Source organism: Crotalus tigris, unplaced genomic scaffold, assembly GCF_016545835.1.
Source record: "Crotalus tigris isolate CLP2741 ecotype Arizona unplaced genomic scaffold, ASM1654583v1 scf7180000023617.9722795, whole genome shotgun sequence".
In the NCBI taxonomy this organism is placed as follows: domain Eukaryota; kingdom Metazoa; phylum Chordata; class Lepidosauria; order Squamata; family Viperidae; genus Crotalus; species Crotalus tigris.
In genome coordinates, this window is record NW_024100081.1 from 4,968,205 (window position 1) to 4,990,041 (window position 21,837).

Genomic DNA, 21,837 nt, shown 5'->3' on the forward strand with positions numbered 1-21,837 from the left:
AATGGCAAAATTTGAATCAAAACACCTACTAAGATGTATACATAAATTGTTATTCAAATGTGTCATGGAGACAAAACAAGTATAGATAGTCCTAATGTAGCTATTGCAAGGGAGCCTGCCCATTACAGTCACAAGTCATGACACAATCCCACATGATCACCTTCCTTAATGATCCCTAAAACTGCTCTCTCCAGGGCAGTTGTTAAGCAACCGTGCAAGTCATTAAGCAAATCATGTGGTGCCTCAAGATGTGGGGCTGGCTCTGGAAGGCCTAGTGAAGACCCCGGGTCTATTCTTTGCTTCTCCTCCCTATGGGCCTTGGGCCTGCTCCCCCCTTTCAGTTCCTGTAAGACTTGTACCTGCTCCTGACCCAGCCACTCAGGCACTCAAGGGAGCCTCAGGATGGCGCAGAGACTACTGGTGTATGCAAAGCTATTGCAGCTTTCAAGATTCAGGCTGCTTCTCAGCCAGCTGTTGGACCCAGCAATCCCAACTAACTTTTCTGTTTTCTATAGCTTCTGACAGAGCTGCCCAGCCAATGAGAGGCTCGGCTTTCCTACAGAGGCAGCCTTGTGGTAGCCTCCTGCCATTCTGCAAGTAGGTGCTATTCTCAGCTGTTGTCACAATCCTTTGGAAGTCTCCGTTTTTAAGGAGGCTCCATTTTAAGAATTTACCTATGGTATAACATATGAGAAAATTGAAAGAAAATTTTATGGTACTTTTCTCTTTCTCTCTCTTTCTCTCTCTTTTAGGGCAAATAAGAGATTCAGGGGTAGTTTTCATGATTCTTCCATACTATGTCTAATATCTTCCTGATTTCCATTGACTGCAGTAAAGTTTGAGAATGTGCAATTCACCTTTTCTTCTGTTTTTTTCTGTCAAATTTTACATTGTAAACTCCTTCAATCAGTTATCTATGGAGCTGAAGATTTTGTGCTTATATCACAGGCAAAGGACATTCTGGGAAGAGGAACTGGTCAGAAGCAGTTCTCTTCCAAATGCTTCTGGAAATACAATTAAGAATTTCTATACTCACATTTTAAGGGTCTCTTCTTTCATTGATAATATATTCTTACTTCAAAATGTAATAAGCAGACAGTCCTGCTGTATTGGAAGATTGTCATTTTATGGACATATCCTCTATTATTGTCCTGTTAGTTATACTAGCATTTTATCCTAATTATTCTATTGTTCCAATACATCCCTACAAGAGATTTCTCCCTCACATATTATCAAAGACTTTCCCCTTTCCCCCTAAGCATTTTTCAGACATATTTTTATGTGAAATCATGGTTAGGGGTCATAAAATAAAAGACATATGAAGAGCTTAAAAGCTAGGTGATGTTTCACATGCTATTAAGGAAAGGGCTAGGTTTAAATATGGTTACTTTTTATTTGCAACAGGTACCCTAGAATGTATTTTTCTAACCAATTTCCAAGTCAATTCACAAATAAACATCTTGGCTCTTCCATATATTTTTACATTCTTCAAGTGCGTTTCTAAGTTTGCTTGATTTGCCCAAACAAATTTTGAAGAGAAATGGAGGAACAGTAGAGGGGAAAAAAAAAAACAGCTCATAGCAACAGACAAGGGAAGAGAAGGCTTAAGAAAAAGTGAAAGATGTGACACTAGAAGAAAAATGCCAATTTCTTAATGTGGATTAAGTTTTGTATATGATCTTGCCCCTAAAATTGTTTGAGAGCACTCTTTGTTCTTTAATGAGTCTTGGCACTTTGTGTAGTATCTTTAAAATTATAGAATTCAGTCCTGAACATATTATTCACTATGTTCAATGGATTTACCTCCTAATAAATTTAGGGCTGTACCCTCTTGATTAATTCACAGTCTAACATTTTGTTTTTAATCTTCCCCATCCTTAAAAAAGAGAATTTGTGCAGCCTATCTGTTCTGTAATGCAGTCCTGCGTAAATGACCCTTGATCACTCCATTTGTCTGTTCTATTGATCTGTTTGTTTTCCAATGCTTCTGCATGTGCCCTTAAACAATAAACCTTTGGAGGCAGGGCATGTGATATTTAAAAACAGCATTCAGTTATACATTGCTGCACAAATCATGTAAGTCTGCTGAGAGTAATCTTATAATAATGCCACATCTACAAAATAGAGGACATATTTTGATTTTATTTTTAAAATCAATAATTTTCATGTAGGAAGAAGAAGCTATAGAACTTGAGTTCCTGATGTTGTTTTTTAATATACTACCTATCCCCCAAAGCAGATCATCTTTTAGTATTATTTATTGGCAGCCATTTTGCTATATCGCTGAGTCATTTATTTTATCCTAGCTCAGTGGTGGTGAACCTATGACACGCGTGCCAGAGACGGCACTCAGAGCCCTCTCTGTGGGCACGCGCACCATGCCCCAGAGATGGCATCTGTCCCTCTTCAACCAGCCGCCCGCTAACTCACTGAGGTCCCACATGGCCAGATGCATCCCAGCATGGCTGTTTCCCCCCCCATCCCATTCCTCCTGGCCTCGCATGTTCTCCTTTTCCCGGACATGACCCACTGTATCACCACCTCAGCTGTCGGCTGGCCATCCAGCTCAGAGGTGGCTTCTCTGAATTGCTGGTGGTGGGCTGCGGAGCCCCAGAGTGTGCCGGTCAAGGGGCTAGCAGGCTGTGTATGCTGACAGACACTGTCGGCCCCCGTGCGCTTGCTGGCCTCTGTGTATGGGGACCAATGGTGTCAGGCAGCAGCCATCCTGGCCCCTGCTTTGCCTTGCCCTGTGACAGTGGCACCGCCGCCCTGCCTTGCCTTGCTTCACCCCACAGGAAGTGAAGCGCCTCCTGCCCACCACCCCACCTGCCAGAGATCCCCTGGATCTTCCCCAACCCTGCCTGGCCTCCACAGGCATCCCTCCCCATGAGCAATATCAAGGTGACCATGCCCACCTTGGTCATACCCACCCAGTTTGCCATGACCACCACAGCCACGCCCACCCAGTGGCCATGCCCACCTGGCACCCGGTGATACATAAGTGAGTTTTGGGTTGCAGTTTGGGCACTCGATCTCTAAAAGGTTCGCCACCACTGTCCTAGCTGTTCAAATATATATTTCTGAATGAAATGTTGCATTAGCAATTTATATTCATTCCTAACAGTTTTTTGTGTATGAAATGCAATTGCTATATAAAATATTAGATTTTATATAAAATGAGAAATAAGAAATAAATAAGTGGAACTGAGGCTGATGAACTTTTACATTTGCCAGTTCAAGGTGTATTACAGGGAACAAATACTTAGTATGGAATCTGTTCAAAATAAGAGACCTTTGAATTGAAGATATATAGGCTAAAATGCAGATTGTTTTCTTAGTATTCTGAATACATATATGAAAAATATGGTTCCCTCTCAACATAATGATCTTTGAAATATAAGAACTGTGAAACTAGGATTGATTAGCAGTTGAAAGATTAGGGTAAATACTGTTCATAAAAAGGGGCTCCAGGTCTGAACCCCCTCTTGCTGATTGCTTTTCCATTAGTTTATGATAACAGTATAGCAAAGTTGGTGCATTAGCTATATTTTTATTTCTGAAATACACTTTTTACCCTGATTGTATATCGGTTTGCATATATCTCCTAGTGGTGGGATGCAGGCAACAATAGATTGGTTTGCAAGTACTATAGTCTCTACATTAGAAATCATACCTACATGGGATACTACTTTGTTGTTTGACACATTGCCCAAAATATGCTAAAAACTTATCCGTACTGTCACTAATGCCGCATGTGGCATAGAGGTACAATAAATGCTGTTATCCTAGCTCATGCCTTCTCTGTTTTACTAAAAAAAAAAGTTACATTGCTTGATCAAAGCCATAATGGATAATGGAGATCAATATGGGCCTCCCTGTGAGATATGGAAGTGTAGAGAAGCAAATGATGTTTTTCTTAAGTGTTGAATGTAGCAAATGTTGAACACAAGCTTATTTTTCCCTTATTTAAATTAATCAGATTTCTGACTGTCTAATTTGGGAAAAGACAATCAGCTGAGATATCCAGCTTCTAAGAGTTCAGCAATAAGCAAATATTGTTACTACCATGGAGTTGGCTTAAGTGCCTATTTGGGATACTTAGGAGGAATAGCCAAAGGCCTAGTATTGGTGCCACTATCTCCAAATGTTTACCACAAGAAACTGCCATGTCAGTTTGTTAACCTTAGGTTTACAGATCTATCTTTATTCAGGCCTCTAAGTTCTGCTACTTCTATGCTAAGCCCGGACTGTATAGGAACATAAGAAACTTTTTCATTTTACATAAAATATTCTCAATAAAGAATTCTCTGTGCATTAACATAGGATTTGTTCATTTTAAAACATTGCATTAGTAGTTTTTTTTTTTTTTAAAGAAAGGCCAGTTGATACATTATCAGAGAGCAACTTTTTAAAAAAATACTGTAGGTCGAAAGAGGACTGGCTTTGGCATCTTTTCAGAATGCATTTGTTAATATAACCTGAGCTATTTGTTTAACTAAACACAGTGCATGCCTAAATACATTTTACCTACTACTTCCCAGCTGAGGCTTGTCCTCTAATAACTAGTGTATTTTGCAACAAGCTGTTCAACAGATGTCATTCTGGTTGAATAATACTTGTGCGTTGGCTAACATTACTCAAACTTTGATCACTTTAGTTCAGCACATCAGTCTGGCATTGTGCTTTATACCAACATAACACTATAAGTCGAAATGCCTTTCAGACTTAGAATAGCAAAGGAATGTTATTGAAATCAGTGGAGTTACAGATGAATGAATGAAAAAGGAGAATACTGTTTATTTCATAATACTGCGGTGTTGTGTTTTGGAATTAGAACAGAATGTAAGGAATCCAGTTTCCAGAATTTAGTTATTTTTACTTTATTGGTGTTGAAGAACAGAAGCTGCGGGTCCTGATAATATCCCTGGGCGTGTATTTAAGGAGTGTGCTGACCAACTGGCCACTGTTCTCACAGACATCTTCAATCTCTTGTTGCATCAGGCCGTGGTTCCATCATGTTTTAAGACTGCAATCATTGTACCAGTGCCCCCCAAAGTTATAATCACTTGCCTTAATGATTACCATCCAGTTGTACTCACTTCTATTATGATGAAGTGTTTTGAGAGATTGGTAAAGGACTATATGGTTTCATGCCTTCCCCCTGCATTTGACTTGTTACAGTTTGCCTATCGGAAGAATCGCTCTGTAGAAGATGCACTTTCCTGTGTGCTTCATCTTAGCTTGGCCCACCTGGAGGGGAAGAATACTCATGTGCGAATGCTGTTTGTTGATTTTAGTTCAGCATTCAAAATAATCATTCCTCAGCATTCCCCAGTGAACAAACTGAGCCTATTAAGTTTTAATACTCCTTTATGTAATTGGATACTTGATTTCCTTATTGATAGGCCCCAGTTTGTGTGAGTTGGAAAGAAAACTTTCAATTCCATCTCCTTGAATATGGGTTCCCCACAGGGCTGTGTCCTGAGTCCGCTACTGTTCACCTTGATGACCCCTGACTGCTGTGCCAAATCTGCTACGAATCATATTGTAAAGTATGCAGACGGCACGGCTATGGTGGGTCTTATCCGGGATGACAGTGAAGTTACTTATAGGGAAAAGGTGAAGGCTCTGGTGGACTGGTGCAATAAAAGGAACCTGATTCTAAATGTTGATAAAACAAAGGAGATTTTAGAAAGAGCTGGTATAGTCATACTCCACTCAGTATCAAGGATGCAGCTGTAGAGGTGGTCAACAGTATTAAGTATCTGGGGGTGCAGATAACTAACAAAATTCACACTGGTCATCCTTAGTGAAACGTGCAAACCAGTGTCTGGTTTCCTGTGTCAGATGAGGAGAGCACATCTCTCTTCTTCTGTCCTGGCCAATTTTTACAGAGACACAATTGAGAGTATTTTAACAAACGGCATCACTGTCTGGTTCAGTGGCAGCAGCGCCTCAGATAGAAAGTCCTTACAGAGATTGGTAAGGTCAGCCAAGAAGATCATAGGAAGCTCACTTCCTGGTATTCCGGATGCTTCTTGTAAGCACTATGTGCTTAGAGCTCAAAGCATTGTTAGAGACCCCACACACCCACTTTACGGTCTGTTTCTGTTGCTCCCCTCTGGGAGGAGGTTTCAAAGTATTTCTAGCAGGACTACCCGATTCGCTAATAGCTTTGTTCCCTATGCCATCCGCCTGGTAAACTCACAAGATTTGTTTTTCTCGCCACGCACAAGTATACATAATCCGAACTAGACTGTGTTGTTTCTCTGTGTCGTATAATATATGTGAGTATATATGCATAATTCTGTATTTATTTATTTAATTTTGTCATATGTATGTAGTGCAGTGGTTCTCAACCTTTCTAATGCCGCGACCCCATAATACAGTTCCCCATGTTGTGGTGACCCCCAACCACTTATACATCACCGGGTGCCAGGGGCATAGCCGAAGAAAAGGGGAAAAAAATGGCGGACATCCTTGTTTGGCGACCCCCATGAAATGGTCGTTCGACCCCAAATGGGGTCCCGACCCACAGGTTGAGAACCACTGATGTAGTGTATATTGGAGGTGGTGACCCTTTGAGAGCTGTATGCAACGAAATTTCATTTTAATGTATGCCAATTAGTGTACATTCAAAGTGACAACAAAGTTATTATTCATATTCTTATTTATTCTTATTGTTGTTTTTGTAGATTTTATTATATGACTGACATTGGTTTCTTAGATAAGCAAACTCCCTGTCTTCATAGTATGTGTCTTAATTAAAATAATATTAATTTCTGTAATAAATAAAATAGGAAAATTATTTTCAATGCCTTTTATTCCTGGACATATTAACACTAGTTTTAGGAAACACATCATAGTACTGAATTTCCTTATGTCAGCTATAATAATAGTCATGTCTGTTGCCTCCTGATATGGAAAAGAAATCTTTTTAAAAGATATTCTTAACTGTTTAGGAAGCTTATAGATTATAGGTTATCCTACACTTGTTAAAACACCCATTCTTGAATTATTGGTTTGTAATCTAAAATGAAGATTTTATTGGTTACCCTATGCATTTATGTCTGTATGTATGTGTGTGAAAAAGATAGATAGATAGATAGATAGATAGATAGATAGATAGATAGATAGATAGATAGATAGATAGATAACTTTTCCTAAGATATGGTACAAAATAGAAATTGCTGGAATCATATTATGAACTAATCAGGTAAGGTTTCATTTGGTACACAAAAATGACACTGAAATAACTTTTGCAATATAAACAAATTTGAAAGGTGTAGCACATTAAATATAGTTATTATGGCATAAGGTTTCTTGAATTACAGTTCAGTTCAACAGGTGCATCACTTTCCAGAACATGAGAGAAAGAAAGAGAGAGAGAAAGAGAGAAAGAGAGAGAGAGAGATTACTTATAAGCAATGACTTAAGAATAAAATGTAAATTTTATGTAACATAGACTGTAAATTTAACATGCTATTAGTATGTTCAAACCTTTGTGTATATAAAATGATTAGTGACTTATAATCTTTGGTTCCCAGATGTCTGTGGAGATTCTCAGTCATCCAGTCATGGTTGTCCCAAAGGTGCTTTTTCAAGAGGCAACTGGACTTCCTTGTTTTTCTTTGAAGACGTTTTGCTTCTCATCCATGAAGCTTCTTCAGCTCTGTGAGAAGCGAAATGTCTTCAAAGAAAAACAAGAAAGTCCAGCTGCCTCTTGAAAAAGCACCTTTGGGAGTTGGTTCCCAGACTGATAAAGAGTCGTTAGCTGCAAATGTCCATCAGAAGGTTGTAAAAAGTTAAGTCAGAAAGTCTCCATTTCTGAAAGAATTAAGATGTGGAAATTACTATAACCTCATTCTATCTATCTCAATGAATATTTCTAAAGAGAATTGTGTCAGATGCATGCTTATAGAAGAATCATTCTCATTTTAGAGAGATCTAAACAGTTTGATGATCTAGTGTTAATAATAATTTGTTAGACAAATAATACCTGCAGTGAGATAAAATAATTGTGGTTCAGGCTATAGGTAAAAGAACCAAAGTTCTTGGTAAGTTGAAATCCAGTATTAGAGTATGCCTAATAAATTCTCATATTAGAGTATGCCTAATAAAGTGCTTTTATTCATCAGTGGCCACTTTAAAGTAATAGTTAATACATATGCAGTATTGGCAAATGAACAAATGAAAATAGCAGTGTTGTTTGATTTTCTTAGATCTTACAATAGGACAAAATCTGTTTTTGAATTTACTCTGGAGTCTATATACAGCATGTTTGCAATGAGCAACTTCTTAGATTTGAGGCTACTTATGAAGACCAACCCACCACTTTATAAAAGTATGAGAGAGAAATATTGTCATTAACAAAGTTTCCTGGCATAGAGAAGGCCAGCCAGGTGCCGCTACCCATTGTGACCGAATGCTTCAGCTAGGAGCAGTAAATAACCATGGATTCTCTTCCAAGTCTATCCTGTAATATGCTACTTTTGTTAATTTATTTTTTAATTCATCGGATAGGTGTTGTAATCTAAAAAATACAAATTGGAGTAGAGGCTCAAGCATAGATAAGGAAAAGATAACTTTTTTCAGCCAGTGGGTCAGATTCATTTTTATATCCCTTTCAAGGATACATGATATTGTTGCCCAGGTAAAAACCCACAAAAATGATACAGTAGTCTGGCCATAGGAGTACACTCAGCCTCTTCACTTCACTGTAATTCCATTGTATTCCACTTCATTCCACTGTAAGGTCACTATTTTTGTTAGACTCATGTTTCACAGTCTACCTTTCATTGACATTTTCTTAGAATTGTTTGAAAAAATAAAAAGATTCTATTTCATTATTAGGATCTTTAGACCAGTGGTTCTCAACCTTTCTAATGCCGCGACCCCATAATACAGTTTCCCATGTTGTGATGACCCCCAACCATTTATACATCACCGGGTGCCAGGGGCGTGGCCAAAGAAAAGAGGAAAAAAATGGCGGACAGCCTTGTTTGGTGACCCCCGTGAAATGGTCGTTCGACCCCAAATGGGGTCCAGAACCACTGCTTTAGACTAAAAATACTGATACTGAATTTGTAATCTTGACGTAATCTTTCTTTCTATCACTTTGAAACCAAATTTGAATAATTATTTTTATGAAGAGCATTTCCTTCTTGCGGTACATTGTGTGTTGTATTTGCTACATGTACCAGGTACATTTATGTCCAAGTGATTTTACAGTGAACTTGATGGTTGTGTCTGTAAAACATTTGGTATGGAAGTAAACAACTAAATTTTGATTCTAGCTTTCATTAGAATGAAATGCTTTAAAAAAATTCACAATTTCTCAACTTGAATGGCATAACTGTAGTATTTAAATTACTGAATGCTGGTTGTATAAAGTAAGCATTTGCAGCCATTTATTTGTTCCTTTGTTTATGGCAGGTTAAACGAAATGTGTATGACCTGACTAGTATCCCTGTTCGTCATCAATATTGGGAAGGCTGGCCTGCTTCTGCTACAGATGACTCAGTAAGTCATAATTATTCAGCATTGTCGTAAATACTGTAGTGTTTTTTTCTAATCCATATTGTGGTTTTCTATTGGAAATACTTGCTACATTTCAAAAATATTTCTATGCAAATACATTTTGTAATTTAATATGTTTTTGTGTCAAGCTTGATTCCAGTTGATTTCATACCTATGCACTTTTATTGGTAAGAATATTAAAACAGTTTGCCATTATCTTCTTCCAGATCTTTTATTTTTTGTGGCATTTTCTGGTGGTCTTCTATCCAATTACTAAATATCCTGCTCTGTTTAGCTTTTCATGATAAACCAAGAATGGCCAGATGCTCTAATTTATCTAATAGTACATTAAAGCAACTGAACTATTAATTTAGGGCTTCTAAATTAGGAAAAAATTCTTAATACAGATTTTCACAGTAAAAACAACAGTTGATATGTTTTGTGATATGATTACAAGTCCTTGAAGACATGGTTTTGTCAGTGGCTTTGGGGATCCCCTTCAGAGCTGATCAAGTGGCTTGCCTGATTCTGTTGTCGCTGCCACAGGGTGAGGAGGGTTGAAATTGAGTGGGGTTTAAATTGTGCATTTTTAACAGATGGATTTAATGTTGTACATCTCTCAGAGTCACTGTGTATGTTGCTGAATGAATGAATGACTATAATTTGGTAAAATGTTTTTTCAATTACTTTTGGCAACACTAGATCAGTGAATCATACAGTATTTTCTACCATGATGTTCCTGCAAGAAAAATATCACAAGTGGTTAGTCTTGTATATATCTGTTGGGGAATATGTTTGATGAAATGGGAGGCTATTTTTTTTTTTAAAAAAAAAAAACTCATGTGTCATTTTATACATTTTTGTCACATTTATGTAGGTTACAAGAACACTTGTAATAAGAGTTCATAGGAAGAAGGAGAAAGTATTTCTTGTTCTTTTGTAGAAAGAGACAGTTAGAACATAGAACATAGATTAACAAGGTTGGAAGGGACCCTGAAGGTCTTCTAATCCCTGCTCAAGCAGGAGACCCTGCTATTGGACAAACGGCTGTTCAATCTCTTCTTGAAAACCTCCAATGCTGGAGCACCCACAATTTCTGGAGGAAAGCCTGATTAATTGTTCTCATAGTGAGGAAATTTCTCCTTAGTTCTAGGTTGGATCTCTCTTTAACGGTTTTTCACCCCTTACTTCTTCTCTTACCCTCATGTGCTTTGGAGGTCAACCCTCTCTTCTCCGTGACAGCCCCTCAGATATTGGAAGACTGCTATCATGTCGCCCCCTAGTCCTTCTCTTTGTTAGACTAGTTCTCCCAACTGTTTGTGTACGGTTTAGCCTCCAGATCCCGTATCATCTTTGTTGTTCTTCTCTGTACTCATTCTAGGGGGTCTCAGCATCTTTTTTGCATCATGGGTGGCCTATGGCAATGTCATTCTTTTTCCTTTTATATTAACTCACATGCATTCAACAAAGCTTTCAGCCTTGTTTTTATGCATTTCTGTAGAGGTGTAGTGATTTCTTACATATAATGCAACTCCACCTCCTCTTTTGAAAGGTTTTTTTTGTTAACAGTATCCTTCTAGCAGTACATTCCAATCATAAGTTTCATCCACTAAATTTCAGTAATGGTAACAATATTGTACCTGCCCTCTGTACCAAGACAAATAGTTTGCCCTATTTGTTCCTATTGTTACCTATTGAAATACATGCATATTGTTATACATTGAAACTTGTTTTTAATATGTAAGACACATCACCTAAAATAGATACTTCTGGCTGTAGTAGAGACTTTATAGTCATTCCACATTATCTGCTCTTTCATGTGTAGCATGTTATAAAATAGTTGTCACACTTTTTAAGTTCACCTACATTCTCAAGGGCAAAGAAAGACTGTCACTGCTGTACATTTGGCACAAGAGTGCCACGCTGGTATTTTCAAGGAAAGTAGCTAGTCCTTGTATTGGATGTACAACTGAAGCTTTTGATAAAAACAAACATAGACAAGGTTAATTGCAACCTCTGAAATATATTGGTGTATTGTCATCTGTTGCTAGTTGAGTTTAGGCCAGAAAGGATTTGAAAACCCATGATTTCTAATCCAAATACCAGCAGCTGTTGGGAAAGTAGCCAACTAAACAAAAAGGAAAAGCTTTTCTGTATGATAGGATGTCCAGCTTGAATAAAACACACAAATCTATTTTAAACTCTGTTTTAACAAGTGACAATGTTGCAGGTGATTTTCTTTTTCCTTTTCAAGTTTAATGAAATTGGTGATTGTTAAGTCATCTGCTTTTCAAGCAAATGAGTCTAGAAAGCTCTCAGCTTGAAACTACTGCAGCTGAGCCCCGTCAGCTGTGTAAACATTTCTGAATGTGTTACTCCCAAAAATATAATTAATTTTTATCTGAAATTAGAACCTTCAACTTAATATTTATGAAGATTTAATGTTAGTAATAACAGTCTGAAAAATTGCCCCTCCTTTGCTATTTATAAAGTCTGTTTCTAAGTGTTAACTGTTAGTTTCCTCCTTTTTAAAATCCCAGGCTTTTGGAAATAACTTAATTTTAATAAATATCTCAATGATGGCTCTTCAAGAATATTAATCATAACTTCTAACAATGAAAGAGTTAAAGATAGACTTGATTAGAATACTTTTAATTTACATTTCATACAGCATAAAAATACTTTGTTATACCACAGGAGGTTTTTTCAGTGCAGTTCTCGTTAACCTTTGCCTTAGCAAACAGGCAACTAAATAAACTTCTAATAATTAGATTCTGTGTAATTGAGCCTCCTATGAACCTAATAAGCTTCATTCTTTTGCATTAAATGCAGAAATGCATCAAAGTCAAGAGACTTTTTAAAAGCACTACTGCTCCTCTTTGTGATTTTTAGTCTAATAAAATATAGGGTACAGTCTGAGAAGTCAATAATGACTTAAAAAAAAATTTTTTTTTTTGCACACTTGCACAAAGAAAATCAGTAGGTAAAAGTGAGCCAGTAGGGAAATATTTTCATGCTGTGTAAGTTTGATGGGAGAAACAAGGAGCTAGCAAAATTTTTAAAAATGCCATTTTACACTTTAAGAATGGCTTTTTAGTTTCTATAGAATATAAACATTGCTAGCATTGGGAGTGTATAATTGCTTCATTTCATTATAACATAAGCACAATTCCTGATTTCCGCTTACTGGTTCAATTTTCAGATGTGATATTTTGAAAAAGAGTATTTGATGCTAGAAACTTTACCTGCATGATTAGTGGATCTGCTTTGTGCTATTCTCTGATGTTGTCATCACATATTTAGCATTTCCCCCCCTAAACCATTATCTTATGGAACATATTTTATAATGATGAGACTTAAAATAGCAACACATTTAAAAAATTATTATTACTTTATGGAATAATTACAAGGAACAATTTATTGTTTTAAACAGTTAGAAAAACACATATTCCAGAAGGATGTTTTCTTCTGCTCTTTTTCTCAGTTATATTTCTCAGTTGTGTTCTTTTCTAAATGAAAGAAATTCTTTGGCTGCACATTTTTACAGTCTGTTAACAAAGTAATACATAGTATTTCCTTGTGCTCAATCAAGTGGCATTTATGACATTTAGCATGATCGAGTAATAGTTTACTTTTTGTGGATTAATAATGTTAATGTTTAGATTGAATAGGTAGGCCTTGGTTTAAAATCTTTTTTAGCCTATTCCAACAGGTAAGGAATAGACTCTTTTGCCATATTAGCATTACTTAGAAGTACATATATAAAACAATTTAGTTCCAATTTCAGTTCCACATCAGTAACAGCAGAGTCGCAGAGAGAAGGAAGGGAGAAGAGTTATTTTGTTTGTTTGTTTGTTTATATCTTGCCTTTATTAGTTTTACAAAAAGCTCAAGGCGATGAACAAATCTAACATACCTCCCCCCCCCATTTTCCCCACAACATCAACCCTGTGAGGTGGTTGGACTGCGAGAGAATGACAGGTCCAAAGTCACCCAGCTGGTTTTCATGACTAAGGTAGGGTGATCAAGGCCCTTTTTGCTGAACATTCTAGCAGATTATAGCAATATTCAAACAGCTGGAAAGTTATATTTAGAATTGCCCAGTAGTTCCACCATCCTCATCTTCTCCTTGGAATTTCTCTAGGAGTTAAAATTGCGATTTTTTTCCTCCTGTCCCTGTTCCCTCTCCACCTCCAAGAAGTGAAGCAGAAAACAGAGAATAGATGGTGTTGCTAAGTACTATCTACCATTAGAATTTATTTACAGGATATTATGGGAAGCCAGGTAAAGTTAGCAAAGATTTCAGGATGAGAGTCCTTATAATTTTAAACAAAAACCTGATCATTGATTCAGGTTTTCACTTGACAGTTCAGCAGAAATATTATAGGGTATGATTGTATTTTATAATGCTTGCTTTAAATGCATTATAAATGTTATATTGAATGGAATAGGAGAAATGTTCTGATTTACTGTATGTGCTCAATGTTTAGAACAGGAGTATCATGCTTTGGCTTATAGAAATCATGCAGCATCATGTGCACCAGCAGAAAAAAATATTTTCACATCACTAAATGACTGAAAATTGCTCCACCACAGTTGTTAAATTAATCAATGTACACTATTCCAGACTTAGGAATCCAGTTAAATGCTTTGTTTAGAGGTTTTGAACGTTCAAAGTTAATCAAACATGAAATTATTAAGTGGAAAGTTAGTATAAATCTAGAAGCAAATATAAAATTGATCACATTGGATTTCATAGAAAAAAGTCTCTTTGGGGATAAAAAAATAGAAGATAATCCAAATGGTAGCAATTTGTATATGCAGCCAATGAATCCATGTTATTTTTCTTGGAGAACACATTGTGTGAAATAGAATGCGTTTCTATTGATTATTTAAAAAAAAGACTAATGTCTAAGCAACCTGTGTCTTTGGAATAGAAAAATAGAATTCTAATACTTTTTGTCTAACAAAGGTCAAACAAAGGGATTATATTCTTGTAGACCATCTTAACTATTGTGTATCTATCACTCCAACCACAGTGTTTGAAAATAGCATAAAAAGCATAGCTTAAAAAAATCTTGTCCGTAAACCTATACCTATCCTGTTTTGTAGCCCCATTTAATCTATTCCTGTCCTGTGGTTATTATTATGCTAGAAACATATCAGCCTTCTCTATTTTGGATTACTTACTTAATAACAGTGATACAGTGGTGAAGATGTTGGACTAGAACTACAGAGAGTCTTAAATATGGAAACTTTCGGGTAACTTCAGCCACTTCCTCCTCCTCCTCAGCCCAAATTACCTCACACACTTGTTCCTGTGTAGATAAAATAAAATCACCTTGATATCCTAGAGAAAGACAATATAAATCTCAGAAAAATAAATAATGCCCTGTGCTGTTGATTGTTATTTCAATCTGTATTACCTCTTCTCTCATGCAGAATCTGAAAGCATGTCTCAGTTTAGTTGTGCTTGGCTATTGCTTTTGCTGGAACTTGGATACTCTGAAGGTTAGAAATATAAATGTAGTTTTGTACTGAAATGTTAAAAGTCTGGCAAGAGCTGATCATGGAATCATTTTATTAATTGGTTACATTCCTTTATAACAGAAATATTATATATTATTATGAAATATATAAAGCTCTGAAACAACCTTCCATTCACTTGCTGGCTAAATTTAGACTTGTATATCTTTAACAAAGTCACTATATCTCTTTCTTCAGTCAGCTTTTTCAACAGAATGCTGTACTTCAACATTTTAGGTAGCACTACTTTGTACAACAGAAAGTACATTATTGATTTTTAAAAAGTCATTGCATTCTCTTATGATAACATTATTTCTGAAGATTATCTTAAAAGACAGTCTTCTCTCTATGTTGCCAGGACATAAGCTTCTGCATTTGAACTTCAACCAAAGTGAATTAAATATGGATGGTTAATTTTTCTAAATGTCTTTGGCACACGTGCATATATGCTGATATGTAACCCATTTTTGTTCAGTAGGGAACAAAAATATCTGTTTTCTTTCTAATTTCTAGGATAATTTCTCTGAAGAATTTGTACCCATATAGTACCCATATATTTCTGACTAGTTTTAATAATGCTACTGGGGCTTCACCAACTACTAACATAGCTAAAAGTCTTCTGAATCCCCTGAATACTGCTTCATGCATACATATATATTATATCTATGTAGTATATGTTTTTGGGGTGATCGTGTCATAGAACACAGTACAGCCTGGGGCTGATGTGCCCGGGGGGGGGGCGGGACATGATCGGACTTGCGGTATGATTGAATTATTTTATTGTCTTTTTCTCGATGATTGTTTTAATTTTGTACGCCGCCCTGAGTCCTTTGGGATTGGGCGGCATATAAATAAATTAAATAAATAAATACATACATGGCTGAATTCAACTTCTTGGAAAAATACATTAGCTGATGACCTGACAAGAAAAGCTTTTACTTGGAGATCATGAAACTATTCTTTTTGTCTATTTTTAGTATCATGAAGACCTATTGCCCTTAACTGATATATTGATATGTTTTGAAAAATGAAACTGTGACCTCTTCACTACTTTTTAGATGAATTCGAGCTGTCCATATCAGTTGCTCTTGGCTGGCAAAGATCTGCTTAATGGCTGCTGGTTCTAAATGCATTACAGCAGTGATATCAGTGCTGATTCCTGTCCTGTTTTTATCTTAATCAGGCTGCTTGTAGATATGTTTTTTTTAATAGGCTGGCTTGATTTTAGAGCAGGATGGTGGTATGTGTGTATTATTATTTATTTGTGAAATCTACAGTATGTATCAGACATTTAGTAAAATCTGCTCCTACTGTATTTACTATACAGTAAAAACAGTTGTTTTCTTCTCTGCATTATTTACCTACTGCCAATTGTGATTAGGTTCAAAATAAGCCGTTATACAGTTTATTACTTTCCAATTTGAATGATTTGAATTCAGAAGTATAAAAGAGATAAAATTACCAGTAGCTCTTTGAGTGGCAGTTGCAGATCAAACCTCACGGGGGTTTGACAGACAACGAATATCGTTATTAGATGCTTTTTCCATAATTGCTGACATTTATCCAGTGTTTCACAGTATTTGCTAATGTATTAATGCAGTCAATCTCTGAGAGTCTGCACATGCCTTTTTAGCCCTGGCTTTTATGGGATTCTTAAATTCATAGACCCATGGATACTTATTCCCTGCTGGTTGCCGTAGTGACAGAGCTCAGAGATAAGCCACGACAGAGCCCTTTTGTGATTGCTTTTCAGGTGACATTCAGCGGCAGCTTGAGTAGAGTGTCCTTTTATAGTTCCTGTAATTCAGAAAATGATAACTGCTTAGAAGAGAGGGCTCTAGACTGCTCCCGGCGGGATTTTTGTTTGCTACGCTACTCCGTACTAACACCATTCTGATAAAGTTCTTATTATTGTGGAGATTTCACAATAGAAAGGGATTGAATTAATTATGCCAGGTTAGAAAGTACTGGGTAGATGCTGCTGATTGAAACTTTAAAGTTGCAGCACTATTCATAGTTCTAGCCATGCAAAGTCATACTTGGTTTCTTTTAAGCAGCTGAAAACAAGTGTTTAATCTGGGGACTTAGCTGTATTAAGAAGGGACCAGTTAAATAACTAGAAAGTCAGTCCATGTTGAAGTCCCTGAAATTAATATAATTAATTGATGTTCTCTTATAAAATGAGAATCTGTATTGTCAGAATTGAATTATTAACAGTAGAAATTAATACTACCCAAAACGAGTATAGAGTATTTGCAAAAATGAAAGGTCAGAGTCCAAAGGGTGATATAATTGAACTCTACATTCCCATCAAGAGTTTTTGCTTTGTTTGCTTTTTTAAAATATCAGTATCAGTTCTTTCAACTATTCCAGCCACTTTGAAAAATAAACTTCTCCACAAAGCAGGGGGAAAAAACAGAAAGTGTTTGGAAATGCCCAGTACAACTGTTAGAATTTGAGGCTTCAATTTACTTTAAAATCTTTGCATAAATAAATAAAAATTAAATAGAACTCAATAGGGTTTAACATGAATGCATCTTATAAGCCTATTTAGAGAAAAGAATAATTGTCTGAAATAAAAAGTTGTACTACATCGATTCTATGAACATTTTTGAAGAAGCACCTCCCATAATGAAAGCCATATAATGTTAAATTATTTAAACTTTTCACATAGGCAATTTGTCAAAAAGATTTCATATCCCTGGGAGATGTCATTGCAATTTTTAAACAAGAAAGTTTTTATCAAATCTTTGATGTTTGTAATTATTGGCAAAAGCCAATTATGCACTACTCTTTGTCACAGGTATAATAGTGTAAATTATAGCAATTCTTTATTTTTAATAAAATTGTGGCATGTATAGCAACTCCATATTCCACTGTATGTGTATTCTGCTAATATCACTATAATATCTTTACTGTTTGGCCAATGTCCCCTCCCCCAAGTGCTCATGAACAACTGATGTAAGGGAGTTATTTTAAGTGGAATATTTGTAGGCAGATTATAAGTTCAAAAATATTAATATCCATATTTTCAATAGCTCATATTGCAGAAATAACAAATGGAGAGAAGTTGGAGTTGTTTTTTTCAGATCTTATGGTTATTAATATGAACAGTTGCCTAAAATTATATTCTAATCTTTGGCTACATTACACATTTCTTCTTGGTGTCTAGGGACTGTTCTTTCAGTGTCGGAGTATTTAATGAATCAAAATGGAGTGTGTTGAAATGTTTCGGAATTGTGTTATTGAAAATATAATACCCCTTAGACGTGATAGTTTATTTCATCTTTGTGATGACATATTCACAAAACTCATTAAAAGAATGCCCAAGCTTGCAATTATTAGACAAAGAGTGACTCACTGATATTGCTGCAGGGATTTAACACTTCAGTGTAGCCTTCAGTTTCTATTAAGTTCGTTATATTAACATAACCTGCAAATTGAAATATAACAGGTCCAGTCACAGATATTAATGTATATGGTAGGCCCAGATACAAATTGAGGTTAGCCATAGCTTTACACATGCCATGACAAAAAAAAACAACAACCTGACCCATTCCTATACTTTAGGAGATAAATGATCCGAAACTCTCTTCCCTTGTGATTTATCTTTTCTTCATATTGACAGATTGAAATTTACATTTCTGGAATTCTGAAAGAAAAGCAGCCTAAGCTAGTTCTGTAGAAGATTTATGTATATCCAACAGTTATTATTAAGAGATATATACTTGAATCTCATTGGTATATGAAATTGTGAGCTTCCTTTTGCAACATTTAAAAAGCTAACATGTTGTTCACTTATTCTGAATAATCTTGATTACTAGAAAAGCTTAACATATTTACCTTATAAAATAAGGCACGATCATCTGAGGACTCACTTAATGATTGCATCACTTAGCACTGAAAGTTTTGGTCCCAGTTGTGATAAGTCAAGGTCTATCTGTAGTCCTAAAAGACATTTCGAGTACCAGTGTGTGTTCATATTTGTAGAAAGTGTGTAATTTGGAGCAAACAAAAAACCCATGTAGAGCCGTGGTGGTGCAGTAGTTGGAATGCAGTACTGCAGGCTACCTCTGCTGACTGCCAGCTGCCAGCAGTTCAATTCTCACCTGCTCAAGGTTGACTCAGCCTTCCATCTTTCCAAGGTCGGTAAAATGAGATTGTTGGGGGCAGTATGCTGACTCTGTAAACTGCCATAAAGGGCCATAAAGCACTGTGAAGCGGTATATAAGTCTAAATGCTAAGTGCTATTGCTACTAGTGCATTGCCAGAGTACATACAATATCATTGGAAGCTTTTTTTTCTAAATGAACTAGAAATTTTAAAGAATTAACAGTGTATTCAGTTGACCTGAAATTTAATTTGAGAAAAAAAGAAGAACTAATGAAAAAAACATGCTGTGAATGGGTTTATACAAAACTGTGTGCTGCATTTGGCATTCAGCATCTTAGCATTAAGCTAACTGTGAAGACACAGGGCAGATTTGTCTTCTGAAGAAGAAAAGTGTAATGTTACTTATCAATTATGATGGTTGTAATATTTGCTACATATTCTAACATGATTGGCTTAGTCTATATTTCAAAGCATATTTTTAATTCATTAATGAAACTTATATCCCTGTACAAAGTAACTCTCGGCAGGTTACAGTATATATAAAACAAGGATTAAAACATAGACTGTCAGGTTAAAACTAATCTGAGTAAAAATAATCAATTAAAACTTAACACAAAAACATAAAACACAGAATATAAAAAAGAAAGAAAAACACAGGAAAACACAAGGCAAGAAAAGTAACCAGGAAACAAGATGATATCAAACATAAACTTAAGAAAAGGCCCTCTGAAATAATTCAGTTTTTAGCATTTTCTGGAAAGCCAGCAAGGAGGAACCCAATCTGATGACCATCAAGAGGCTGTTCAAAGCACTGATGCTCCTATAGAGAAGGAGCACCTTCTAGCTTCAATCTCTCGAGCTCTAAAAAAGGTGAAATAGAACTAACTGAAGTCAAACCAATATTGGTTGGAGCAAATGATTCTGTAGGTACCCAGGTAACAAGCCATAAAGGGTTTTAGAGATCAAAACTAGCACATTAAATTGTACCTGGAAACTTGTTAATAACCAGTGCAGGATCTACAGAATCATAAGTTCCTAAGGAGATCAGTACACACAAACACACATTCTGGACAAATCACAGTTTTGGAGTAATGTTTAAGGGCACTAGTAATCTAGATGGGTGGTAATGAGGGAGAAAACTTCATGACATTAGAGAGCCCTGATGTGCATTCAACAACTGTGTTACTAAGGTTCAGGTTCAGCCTATTCTTCCCCTTACAGAAACATAGCCACAGGTCTTACAAAGGAGGACAACAACATCTCCTTTACAGCATATCCAAACCTTCAGTTACCTTCTCAGTAAATGTATGACAGTCTGCAAAATATGAGTTTTGTGTATTTGTCTATGTATCTATTTGTGTGTGTGTGTGTGTGTGTGTGTGTGTGTCTGCGTGCGTGCATTTCTATAATGTCAGTAAATTAGAATAATAATATTCTATTTTTTATGAATGCCCAAAGAAAATATTTATTTCATTTAAAAACACAGGATTAGTTCTTTATATTAATTTTGATCTTTGTTGAGGATTTCTACCATGGGAATTCTTTTGTAAGTTTCAGAGGGAATTTCTTACAACCTGTATTAAAGGACTTAAATTTCGTATTTGGACACTGTTCTTGGGCTTGAATTGGAAACTTTTCTTCTTCTCCCCTCTCTCTTTCCTATAAGTTAAACCTGTGATAAGTAATTGTCACACTTAGTGCGTTTGTACAATGCTAATTCGAAGTGACATGTCCAAACTGGCCCTAGTAACATGAAGAAACTTAACAGGTGTGAGGGGTGGATCTTCCCATGGGCTCTGTTGCACTTCTAACTAGAGCAAAACTAGAGAAAAAGTGAAATGAACCTTGAATAAATCTGTCAGCAGTAATTATCTCAGCAGCACTTTATGAGAGGATAAAGTATGCATTGGTGCTGGTGGAACGTGAAAACACTCCACTCTAGTGATTTGGGGGGGGGGCATCCAGTTATTGTTTAAAAATAAAAGTTAATGCCTGGTGTTATATGTATATTTTTTTATAATAGAAATAAGTTCATTTCCTGTGAAAAGATGAAACTAATTGGTTTTAAAGCATTATGCTAATTATAGAGGCACTACAAACTTTTAAAGAGAAATGAAATAATCACTAAATGTATATGACATTTTTTATTAATTTTGAAAAAAATTCAGTAGAATTTCCTGTTTTTTGAGAGCTTTGGGGTGTTCCCAGTCAGCATTCTTCTCCCACCATCCTCTCTGATTCACCGCTGAAATAATTACCGTACAAGTTTTCATTTTCTGTTTCAGTTATCAAAGTTTAAGACTGTGATCAAACACAAACACAAGGTTACAATCTTAATTAAGGTTTTGCTTAAATAAGCCATCTTTACAAACTGTGATGAAATTGAGTTGTTTCATAGGAAAAAAAAAATCAGTTGCTGAATTTTGGTAAGAAGTTGTACTTAGGAGAAGCAACTGACCTAGAGAAGGAAAAGGTCTATGTCAGCCCTGTTGGAGATTAGCTTCATTCTTAAATGAATAATCTAGAATTGAATATTAATTCAAAATACAGCCAAGTGCTCTTTTATCAGTTCAACTTCTAAAAACTAGTGATGAATTATCAAAATGTACAAAATGCAAGCGCGCGCGTATATTGCTATTGGTACAAACCTTCCTTATTTTGCTCCTTTTTTGACCATTG

At 36.0% G+C, this 21,837-nt stretch overlaps 1 protein-coding gene across 2 annotated transcripts in view; it reads left to right on the top strand.

Annotated features, from left to right (window-relative positions):
• The window catches only part of FAF1 (Fas associated factor 1), a 190,910-nt gene that overhangs the window by 87,299 nt on the left and 81,774 nt on the right, over nt 1–21,837 (top strand). For both annotated transcript variants that reach the window (XM_039320032.1, XM_039320031.1), the window contains exon 8: nt 9,436–9,522. In XM_039320032.1, coding sequence (XP_039175966.1) covers nt 9,436–9,522 — 87 coding nt within the window. The remainder of the gene's footprint in view (nt 1–9,435; nt 9,523–21,837) is intronic.